The 12,735-nt window shown below is 34.5% G+C and overlaps 1 protein-coding gene across 5 annotated transcripts in view; it reads right to left on the minus strand.

Annotated features, from left to right (window-relative positions):
• LOC106168774 (sodium/potassium/calcium exchanger Nckx30C) overlaps positions 1–12,735 on the minus strand; it is a 31,004-nt gene that overhangs the window by 3,303 nt on the left and 14,966 nt on the right. For 4 of the 5 annotated variants that reach the window (XM_086998831.1, XM_086998832.1, XM_013547951.2 and 1 more), the window contains 5 exons: positions 12,118–12,351; positions 10,702–10,820; positions 9,957–10,094; positions 9,317–9,436; positions 898–1,034 (listed from right to left, as the gene is read on the minus strand). In XM_086998831.1, coding sequence (XP_086854957.1) covers positions 898–1,034; positions 9,317–9,436; positions 9,957–10,094; positions 10,702–10,820; positions 12,118–12,351 — 748 coding nt within the window. The remainder of the gene's footprint in view (positions 1–897; positions 1,035–9,316; positions 9,437–9,956; positions 10,095–10,701; positions 10,821–12,117; positions 12,352–12,735) is intronic. The other variant, XM_086998833.1, reaches the window with a different exon arrangement.

Here is a 12,735-nt window from a genome sequence, read left to right on the forward strand (position 1 = left end):
TGGGTAAATTAATTGTTTCACGTAAAAAAACTAAGCTGTTGGATCTACAATTTGTATATCATTAATATCTTGGTGTGTGGACAGTAAGGTTTCTATTTGCGATGCACTTAAGTAATGGAGACAAATGAGAAAAAATAATTTAAATTTTATTATTGTTTGTGCAGACTTTGATGATCGTGATAGATGCATCCACCAAAAAAATATAGGACGTTTCAGAGAAAGCCATTAATAACTAACTGAAGACTTAGACCCCATTCCCAGAGATTAGATCGATCCAACTAGATTGACCTAACTCCCTGGGGGTTCACGCTAAATAGCTGTCCGCCGAGCGGGTACGAAAGTTAATTACCCCCTTACAGCTTGTAGTAGGCGGGACGGACATCATTTAAGCCAAATTATCTGACAGTAATCTAGTGAGACTCCCCACGGGGATAGATCGATCCAAAATCTATGGGAATGCGCCCTTAATGAATTCTTTTTTCATATCATTTATCACTTTCTTTTATTCTTAAACTTCTTTTTAATAAAATTTTCAATATCCTTCATGTCAGGCATCACCTCAAATGTTTAAATTATCTCTGAAATCCACTAAACCATTCTGTTCTCACTTCCTCACGTGTAAAACTAGTCTCTTGTGGTTTGACATTTAGAAGAGGTTTCACGTTAAGGGCAAAGAAATATAATCTGTCATTTTAATCTACTGATGAATCTTTGAACCAAACAATAGAGCTACACTTTTAAAACAATATTGAAAAATGAAAACATAGTTACGCATTTTAAATGAATAAAACAAAACCAAAATGTAATCTAATGATCTACATATTGGTATAAAATCTGGCATTTTTGTGGGGAGTGCAGTGGTATAAAATAAATAAACACACATTTTCCTCAACTTACCCCACAGTCACATCAAAAAGATTGCTCCCAACTGAACTGGACACAGCCATGTCCCCATATCCTTTTCTTGCTACAATTACACTGGTAATGAGATCAGGGACACTAGTTCCGGCTGCTAGAAAGGTTATGCCCATTACCTGCAAGCAGATGTACAATCATTAATGTCATTATCATCATTATGATGGAATTTTTGCATGGCCTTATCCATATGATCCAACTGCAAAGTTGTTGTACTTACTGGTATTAATAGACATTGCACAAATAAGACCATGCAAGAATCAGATATATTTTTTATATTATCAGTACTGCTTGATCTATTTCCAATAAAAGTACACACATCTATTATCATAGAGCATTGTATATCTAAGCTATCACTTCTATTATTTCGATAGCTGATTTGAAAAATTTATGGGCACCTGGCTGTCAGAAAGGTTATCTTTATCATATGATAGCAAACCATCATTACCATTGTGTAAATATATTTTTTAAGTATGTGTTTTTTTTAATTACTTCTACAATCATGTTATATAATTTTTATCATTTCGACAAATCCCATCAAGGTGGACTGCTGTCTTAGAAAAATTAAATATATATATATAATTTTTTTCTTTACATTCTTTTACAGACTTCTGTCATTTTGGATTTCTGCCATAGAAATTCATTGTTATGTCGTTTTGCAATAATATATCCTTATGTACATTTTCAGCTATGTGAATGACTGACTTATGAAGAACAGTAGCTATTGGAAAAAGACTGACAATTAATGACCAGATGCATTAACAGGTGTCAGACATCTCACAATTGTTATTCAAGATAGGAGAAAATATCTGAGCAATGCCTATCTTTCCATTGTGTACAATATACATCAGATATGAGCCTAGGTTAAAAAAACTGAACATTTATCATGGGATGCAATACCTAACCGGCCTGACGAATCTCAGGCACCATCAGAATTGAATTAAAAAATGCAGAATTCCACATTTCCATGGAAAAAGCTTATGTCTGATACAAAGAATATTTGAACCAGATTTTAAGCATGCGTTAAATTGTAAATTTGAACCATTTGTCTAGTCGGTACAGCATAATACATTATGTGTAAAGTGTGACTTTAATTTGGGAACACTTATTCTAGTCTATTCTTACACCCCATTGTGAATCTGTTTTACAAACAAAATTATGAATCTCTGTTGCCTCATTTTTGCCTCTTTTTAGAATATCAATGAAAATTATTTGTGAACTGGGAATAAATAAAATAAGTTACAATATTTACAAACAACTCATCAACTGTCTCAATAGGCTTCTATTGCATAAGATTGGCTACCTATGATTTGAGATGCATTAAATTATTAGAGTGCCTACTATGATGGTATGTAATGAAATCTGGTCAGCCAATCTCCACTGACATCAGAAATTTAATATGCTGATTTAAAAAAAAAATCTAATCTGTCCCCAAGTAAGCATTATTTTTTAGGTACTGAAAAAAGTTCTTGAAACATATATTGATTACAAGGCAAAATAAGTTTTGTTGTAGTCTCATAAGGGCTATGACTCAACAATATTCCTACTTATTATTATTGTATTTGAAATGTAAAGATTGTTTGGGCATGGAAAAAAATCTTTGCATGTGGATGTAAGATTGCAGTAATGATTTGGCATCTGTTTTAGTTATAGTCAGGCATTCAACATTAGGCTTTGTATTTTCAACAACTTCCAAACAATTATCGACAAGTATTGGAAAACCAAAAAGAACTTTTAAGAAAATCCATTTTTCATCACGTTCTGCAAAGTATTAAACCATGTTTGCACTATGAAAAAAAAAGGTTTGTCCCAGAATGGCTCTAAAATCCAGCTCAGACCTGATCTAGCCTTACTTAAGAGCTTGTATTAGAAATTCTCAAAAGATTGATTTCTATTAAGCCTCTGTAAGTATAGCCGATCAATGCCAAAGAGATGCAGTCAGGCAGAACAAAAGCACTGACGGCTTTGAACTGTTAGCTTACACTTTTGGGCCTTTTCAAGAATTTATTAATTAATGATTGGAAAGCAATTGAAGGTCCAGTTAATGTGAAATCTGATATCATTCTTCAATGACAAACAGTAATTAGTGCAATAACTTATTATCTGGGTCTCAGTGTTTCATGCATCTTTTTTTTTTCTTTACTTATTTTTACTTCATCAAGAACCTTGTTGCCAAGGCTATGACGCAACAAAGGAACATTTGATATGAAAATATGATCATCTTTTTTACCTTAAAAATAAGAAACTATACTAAAGCCCAATCTCAATTTCCAAGTGACATCCTGAGGCTTGAAGTTAATAGCTCTGAATATGTCATAGCCTATTAAAATGACAAATGCCTACCACAATAAAAATGGATTATTGCCAAAAGCCATAGTCTGTCTTCATGAATCCCATCCATTCATGTAAATATAGTGGTTTTTGGGGTTGTTGTTCAGGTTTCATTGTTTTTCACTGTAACTATATGGGAAGTCTGACAGTGCTGTTAAGACAGGTAACCACTTCCTTTAACATTGGAGATACAATTTACCAACATCACCCCCCCCCTCCCCCCACAGTAGAAGGTTGTGCAAACCAATCCTGTTTGTCAGATTTTCCACTTAATTCCCCAAACCAACTTCACAATTAAGTTGCATTCTTTGCTCTTCTTCAGACTGTTAATTCTATGGTTTATGTTGTACAGTTTCAGTCAGGAAAACGTAACATAGATAATAGCAGATAATTTCATACAGGAATTCTGGTACATATATGATACTCAGAGGACTCTTGAAGATTGTAAGTATCCCACTGTCTAGCAGTGTTGCATAATCTTGGCCATACAGCTTTATTATAGACAAATACACTAATGAAGCCATGCACGATAAGCTACATGTATTCATTCATATACTATAGACTATCAGGGGCGGATTTAGGCCGACTTCTGGGTCTTCCAGAAGATGGTCAGATTTTCAAGTTCACATTTACGGGTATCTAATTTTTTCTTTTGGAAGACGGTCAAAAATGGAGGACGGATCAACAAAGATACTTTGGAAGACTGTCAGAAAATATCTCTGGATCCACCCCTGGACTATCATCTTCTATCTACACTATTTAGTGCAGTCAGGCGCATGAACAAAAAACACCTAAGAGGATTTGTCTGGCTGATGGTCAGTGACTTAGGTCAATGACTGCCAAGTGAATGACCAACCCTAATGCAATGGTCTGGAAAACAATGGATGAAGGTATTTGCTGGTATTTGACAAGGTTTGTCCCCAAGTAAAATAATAATAATAATAATAATAATAATAATAATAATAATAATAATTTTATTGAGCACTTAATACATGCATTACAAAGACATCTACTGTTTATCTAATCTACTAATTATTCATAAATAAGATTTCAAGACGTGAGACATCACATAATAATTTCACCCACATAATTCAGATAAAATACATTTCATAAAAACTTTCTGTTTTGGTTTTCATAAATTTATATGATATATATGATATTTATATGATATTCTGGTTATAAAATACTTAAGCTATCATAATTAAAGAGGTGGAGGAGCCAAAGTAGTAAGTCACTGCTACTGCATCTTTAAATATTCTTAAGTCAAAGTGCTGAGTTGAGCTGAAAGGGTAATTAATGACCATTAGGTTTTCTAATAAAGCAAGATATAATTGAAGAAGTGCAAGAACCTGGATCTTCTAGGCACACAGTTTCAGCCTACATATTTGCTCTTAATTTCATTTTTTCAGATGAAATCAATCTTCCTGCCACAAATGCAAATTCAAAACCTCTTCCGTTTATTTTGAACAATATGATCATAATTATGTAGCTTGACAAAGAAACATGTCTTTAAAATATTCCATGACAAAAGTACCTGTCTCTCTGCCTTTTTTTAACCATACAAGAAAATCTGATGGGTACAGTAAGGGTGAAAGGTATCAATACAAATGACACTGAGTTTTTTGGTTCTCTTTCTACTTTCTAAGTAAGCTAAGAGGATGACAGTCAGTCCCTTCAACTTTGAAAAACAATCAATATTGCCTTATATCTAATCACCTCCCTTGCACGTTTGCAGTAAAATCTAACCGATAAAAAGTCCTGCCAACAGATCCCACAGGATTTTTCAAATTCAGTACTTCAAGAAGATTTCATAACAGGAAACTTGCTTGCTTGAAGCAATAGGAATAAATAACATAAGTAGAGAGCATTTGTCCTTAGGTTCGTTAAAAGATAATGGACATAAGTCAATTGAGATATTTTGCTGGAAAGAATAGACATTCCCAGGGACATTGCTGTCCAGTCTCTTACTATGGACTATTTCCTTGAACCAATTAGCATCGACTGTGAAAGCACTTCCCTCAAGACAATCAATCAATCAAACCAATTGGAAAAAGTACTGATGGAATGACCAAGCAGTCTATGTGTGCTTGTGGTGATCAATATCGAGGTGATCGATACCACCATCAGTGTTAGTTTGCAACAATCGTTGTCGAGGCCAAGAGACCAAGGTATGCCACTTGACCTTTGAAGCACCTAGACAGTATCAAAAAAATGTCAATAGCAATGCTGATTGACAAATACTGTATTTGCATGTCATATCCTGGAAATGTGAAAAGTATATTCTGTTGAATCCCACTGAGAATCTTCTTCAACTTGATTCGAGGTAGATAATCAGTCATCATAACCTTCACCACTGACAGAACAGGAAAGGCATCAATTTAAAGAATAGGTTTTAGGTCAAATAATCAGATACATTTAAGAATAACCTGCAGACGACAAGGAGCTGTCTGTGCTTGTGTCTACATCTGTCCTGGTGTAATAATCATGTGCTAAAAGTCAGGAAATACCATAAACATCACTAAAAACATGACTGATCTCTCACCACTGAAAACCTCACAGGTTTAGAACGTGGTTACAACATTTAAAAAGTGCATGTGCCAGCTTTTGTGGTACTAATTACCCATTTTTGGTACAGATTTCCACCAAGAACCTAAACCTCAATCAAGGAAAAAGGCAATAAGATTATTTGTAAACTAGAGGATCAGAGAGGCGATACCGCCAGCTGAAGTAAGTGCATTTGTATTGGAAACAAAAAAGGGACACCACCTTCAGTGTTGCGCTTGCCAAGCTCTATAAAATGCAGTAAGCAAGAGTTCTCCATTTTTTTGAAGAAAGTTACAATTCATAACAAAAAAGCATTGGGAAACGTAAAAGGTCAAGTCCAAGGTTACAGTTAGATTGTGAATATAAGACTTCCCATCCAGGTTCAATGGGTAAATACAGTATAAGAGCTTGACCTTGAAAAGTGTGGTTCATGGTGAAAAGTAAGTCAAAGGTCAAATTCAAGGTTACAGTTAGATTACCAAGGTTACAGTTAGATTTCTATTCAAGTTCAATAGTAATTATGGGCATATCTCTAAATTTGCAAAGTTCAGTTCATAGCAAAAAGTAGTCAGAGATCAATTTCAAAGTCCAAGAAGACTGTCAAGATATGAGTTCCAATTCAAGTTCAATAGTAAATATGGGCATATCTGTGTCAATTCTGAAAATACAAACGTTAGAAAATGTGCAAAGTTAATTTCATGGTAAAAAATGCCGTTCACAATGAAAAGAAGATCAAAGGTCAAATGCAAGAGCATATTTGAAATCTCCACATATGACTTTCGATCAGATATCTATAGTAATTTTTCCCATAACTCCTTGATTTTGGGAGATATTTAGCATTTAATTTTGCAAATTTGGACAAGGGTGCACTGAGATGAGTGCAACACTTAGACCAGTGCACCGACAATACCCAAAATTTAAATTGATCGAGTTGAGATTATATGCAACCTACATCCAAGAGGTAGGTACATAGGTCTAGGAGGAGAAGAAGCAGTAACTGTGAAGTGGCGGCAGAATTCAGCAGAACAGGCAGACGAGATGGGTCAGGACTTAAACCATGTGTACTGCCAGCACGGCTCTGGATCGAGGTACATATAATAGGAGACCAGTTGAAATAGTTATCACTTCTCTCTCCCAAGAGTGACTGTCAATTCTAAATATTTCATCAACATTTGTGAGGAACTTATTTTGAGATATCTCATACAAACCAAAACCAATGAAAACATAATTTCCTTTGACAGATGTAGAAATCACTTATGAATTTTCATCAGAAACATCAATCTGCCAGATGGGTACCTGGTAAACTATTGTGATTGCAGTATCAAAATGTTATTCAAGGTGGCAGACTACAGGGCCCTTGATTTATTGCTATTGGCTAAATGTACTCGAGTCAAACAACATAACTATGGCATTGTCATAATTCAAATGACATGTTAGGTGGCTAAGATAAAGCACAACGGTAAACAATAAGTATCTCGCCAGAGCTCTGTCAAAAGGTGCATCACTTCACACCACCAATTTTCCAAATGTACCAAAATTGCAAATCATCAATATGAGTTGTCATACTTGAACAGTCTGCATGGCAACCATAAAGCATAAAAGTCTAGAACTGGTATCTTTACAGTGAGTGAATAAAAACATCAATTCACACCAGCAAAAATAAAATGAGTTCCACAACAGTCAGACAGTCAGCTATGTGAAAGGCTTGGCTGTGTATATAGGCATAGACAATAATCAAACTAATTTTACTGACAGTGCAAATGCACCTGAATAATAGAAAAACAAGTTACATGATAGTCAAATAATACAAATAGCATATTAATTGGATTAATACTAGTATTTCCTGAATATAATACTAAGCCATTCAGATTAAGCTTGTGAAACCAGACAAGCATATTGGATTGCAAGCAGCACCAAATTCACAATTAACTCAAATCACAATGTTTTAGCCTTTTAGCCTTGAGAATTGTCTATTAAAGAATTCCCCATGCAGAGTTGAGAGCTAGCAAGCATCAATTCACTTTCAAGACACTGAACTCATTATCTGCCTTATGCCTTTATTCACCGAGCCCGTTATGCAAGTCAGAAAGAACTTCAACTCTGGGGAAATCACTGAAACCAGTTGCATATTTCATGACAGTGTTCAATGGAATTTTTCTCACTACTGCTAGAGTAGAACATGATATATAACATAAACAATATGCCTTTGTTCAACCTTTGAATGTGTCTTTTCTAGTTTTTTCAGCAAATCCACAAAAGTACAAATATTTGAATTGAAATTCGGCTTAGCGCCAGCCATAATACGACAAATGGATTCCATTGTCTCTGCAATTAAGTCATTTCAGGAAATGTTTGGTCTATTTTCAGTCTCAATTGGTTGTGAAGAAGTACAACTTAAAGTGAACACTATATATAGCAGAATTAACCGCATACCACAACAATAACTATCTTTATATAGATAGAACGGAAGATTTACACAAACAATATACTGTATATGTAATAGCTAAAATTGCATTTACCTTTTGCCCTACAATACTTTGGTGTCCATCAAATTGCCTACCAGTACACCAAGACAGTGGAATTATTGGAAAGCCAAGAGGGACAATTAATTTTTCGAAGAAACTTACTGCATAGTTGTTACATATTTGAATCAAATGTAATTCTCTGATCAACTGGTTTGTCCCTAGGGTGCTATTTACCTTGAAAATTTCAAATCTCTATGGATCTTTCCATTGGCCAAATCTCTACACATTAATATTTTATATAGCTGATCCCAGTTTGAGTAAACTGCCAATGCTGGCAATCCATTGTATAGAACTAACTTTTTTTATGGGTCTGTGAAAGAATCCATTTTCAGTTGCTTTACATAGGGAACTAATGAATTGCATATCTGTCTGGAAGCCTGATGAGATAACATTATGCACACAAAGATTGCATTCCAAAGTAGAGTGGGCAAGACTGGAAGACCACAGGTTCAACATGTTAATGCACTTTCAATGAAAACCTATACTCCCAACTCAGAGAAGAATTTCATTAGCTGTTATGTTATAAGAATAAAGTAATTTTTCTTCACTTAACAGCTATTATTGACAGCTAATATTACATGTCTTTCTTTAGATAGTAGCTGGTGGGAGTGAGAGCAAGTATATATGCTGGATAAGAGCTATTCACCTGGAAAGCCCCATTCCCTGATGAAGATGCTCTGAGAGACATTAAAATATTGGAAGTAATATTAGCTTGTCAATATTAGCTGTTGAGTGAACAAAAATAGCTTAATTCTTCTCTATTCTCTAACTGAATGTAACTGATAAGTCTATTATAAGCAATATTGTAGCACCAAGCCAGGCAAAGCGGAAGACCACCGCTATCAAATTTATTTTGATGACAGAATGGTCAACAAAAGACAAATATCTGGGACTTAAACTGAACTAACAGTGTCTCTCTTTTGTTGTTTCACAGGTGAGGTTAGAGCAATTTTCATCAATGGAATGCTATGCTTAAGATGTATAATTATCAAAACACTTACTTCACTCGGAATTCCTGCAGCTTCACCTGATGAATCAGCCCACCATACCATCAAGTAAGTGAAAAAAGCAATCCAAAGCATGCTCCCAATAAAACTACATGGATACCACATTTTCTTCTCCTGCAAAACAAAAATCCAGAATAAAATTGGAGTCCATAAAATATTTAAAATAGATAGAAATTTCCACACAGTTTGTATTAATTGTATTAATTGTATTATCTTGACAGTGGCCCAATGTGATGGACCAACACTGGCCCATTCATTATTGTTAAAGGGCCAACACTGAAATAACCTTTAAAGCTGAAGGAGCATCATACTAAGAGGCCAAAGCTGCTCCTTCCTTCATCACTGTTGGGCCAACACTTTCCCACCATTCAATGCTGAATTATCAAAACTGTCCTATCTTTCACATCTAGAGGGCCAACTATGGCCCAGCCTTCTAAGCTAAAACTGGAGGGCCAAAAATTGGCCAAGCCCTAGATCACAGACTATAACCTTAATTATGTAGTGCCAATGTGCATCCCTTATATTTCTTAATACTGATGAATTACCACACAAGTTTGATTACTGACTGCTCTTATTGTTAAGAAAAAGAACTTTAATTAGCTGGCAAATTTATAGTGGGTCAGCTCATACTTACAGGTCTTCTCACATCTGGCAGTGTGATCCATAGTGGAAACACTATGGGAGCCAGCAAAATATATGTTAGTCTTTTCCGTGGGGTTTTTGGCCAACTGATATCCAACGGTTCTTCCTCTTCTTCCAGGGGGTCTTCATGCTAAAAAAAGCATTAATATATTGATGATCTTTATGGAAGAAGGCCTTAGGCTGCATATAATGTTGAATAGATATATACTAGAAGTTTCTCACACAATTCTGTCATTGGAAATCACTAACTTTAATAATTAAGGAAAAAGGAACAGGATCAATTAGAGCTGTACAGCATTGGAAAAAAATTTTTAATAAAATCTGCAGGAACAGCATACAATCATCCAGAAATAAACCAGGAGTCAAAATTTGAGGGTAAATATCACACAGTAACTCGATCTTTTCAATGGGGAAAAATTGTGAATTTTACTGATACTGTATTTTTAAGTCATAATTTCTTAAAATAAAAGAATTCCTATTGGGTGATTACAACAAAATTGAAAAAGAGACTACCTTATAGTTCTATTCTATGCATTAAAAGCATCACAAATTCTAATTGAAAAAAAATTTTTATGATTTTAAAATGATGTATCTGAATGTTTGATCATTTTTGCCCGTTAAAAAGATCGAGTCATTGCAGTAACACTTTGATGTGTTTTAATCAATTTCTGCACTTCAGATATATGAGATGTATTTTTAAAACATTTATATAACTGTTTCTGAAAATGAAGATTTACCTCTGAGTTGGCACTGTCTTGAGTTGCCTGGCTAACAGCATCGTCTGGTGGCAATCCACTGCTTGGAACAACAGCTAGGTTGTCACTGGTTTGCTTGCCATTAAAACCAGTTTCCATGTCTGTGTGGATGAGAATATGAATCTTAACATCCAACATCAAACCATTTAAATCAAATTGTATAACTACATGAAACTGGATACAAATGTTAATTTATTATTCAATTTTATTGATTTTTACATAAAAGTTTTATGGGCCTCTGTAGATATGTTGGTGTGCAGTTTATTTATTGAAAAATAACCAGAAGCTTACCTCTTGATAGATAACAATATGTATTAAACCTTTTTGTTAGTAGATATGCATTAATTTGGACTATGATTTACGGAAGAAAGATTAACAGGGTAAGAACAGAATCTTGGAGCTTCTATCTAGTGTGAAAATTCTGGGAAACAACACTCCAGATGACAATCACACAAAATGGAAGTTACAAAACCACAGTTCTACACAAGTGACCACACATAGAAGAGTTATATATCTGAGGGACTGTTCACAATGAACTTTGTTGATCTACTAGCTAAAGCACATTCACTCCACAGGGACTCTTGCTGAATGCAATTAGATTAACAGACCAACACACCACCTCCTGGCACTGAGTACAATATAGAAAAGCTGGTTATTATAGGAGCATGTTGGAAACAAGAGGATGTGTGTTAGTCTGATTGCATTGAACAAGAGTCCCACCAAAGCTAGTGCAAATAAGCTAGGTCGACAAAATTCATTGTGAGCGGACCCTAACTTTGATCACGCACACTATGAACCATCTTAGAAAAAAAGCCAGATATTCTGAGAAGGTTACAATTTAACAGGGTTTTGCTTCTAACAAGTGAAGAAAGGGCTCTTTACAGCACATAAGAAAATAAGCATGTTTGAATTGAGATAATCATCAAGTATCATCTGCTTTTCAATTTCAGGATTAAAAACTTCTTCTAGATAATGAAGCTAAGCTAGTCACTAGGAAGTACAAAAAATCTCACAAGGACTGCACTTTTTGTTAAAATACTTCACAGTGTGGAGTGCACCTAAAATAATAGGACTTGATCAGTTTCAAAATAGTTTTCAAAGCTGTACCTTAAATTTAGTTATTTGGAAAGAAAAAAATTAAATTGATAGATATCACTTCATAAGAAAAAAATTCATCAAACTAATAAAGATCACTCCAATGGCAAATATTTACCAACATGATAAAAACCAGTTTAATGTAAAACAAAAAAATTCAAATAATCTAAACCAGTCGGTCAAAGTGATTCAAACAGGTTTGAGAGTATAACAACTTGTATAAAACCAGTTCAAGAGATTAAAACAAACAGAGAAAATGATAAGCATGATTAGTGCCACATCACATAAGCTCTGGGAGCTTACCAGACAAGCTCTCCACTGTGGTTAGTGTGCATCCACCAGATTTGTTATCTACCAGTCCAGGGGGGTGATAGTGATTGGTGGCAGTAAACGTACCATTGATTGTGATTCTCCCATTGGAAATGGACGGAATGCCATTTTTTGACTGTGGATTTGGGGACATGTTGCTGTCACCATCAATCACTACTTTCAGAGAAGCTATGGCATGCAGGTTAACAGCTCTTTCGTGAATGTGCCCTGGAATTTTCAAAAAACATCGACTCAGAAAAGTTTTTAAAAATAATACTTATAACTGAATGGTGTGCAAAAATCAACACTTATCGAATATTGACACACAAACACCTTTGCTTACCACTAAAGAGTAAAGCTGCATTGCAGTAAGATTGTTTCAATTTTTCAAATTCACAGTTAAACCTTGGAATGAATACTGAAAATGCTCTCCATCACATTACAAATTTTGTAAAATTTATTTGACATAATAAATAAAAAGATATTCTACTTCAAAGTGTTTTAAACAACTTGAAGTAATATGCACTGTTACTAAAAATACTTTGAAATATTTTCTTAAATAGTAATAAAAGATAATAAAATGTAAAACAAGATAATAAATATAATATGCAA

Source organism: Lingula anatina, chromosome 1 (assembly GCF_051362555.1).
Source record: "Lingula anatina isolate TDL-2025a chromosome 1, LinAna3.0, whole genome shotgun sequence".
NCBI classification, from domain to species: domain Eukaryota; kingdom Metazoa; phylum Brachiopoda; class Lingulata; order Lingulida; family Lingulidae; genus Lingula; species Lingula anatina.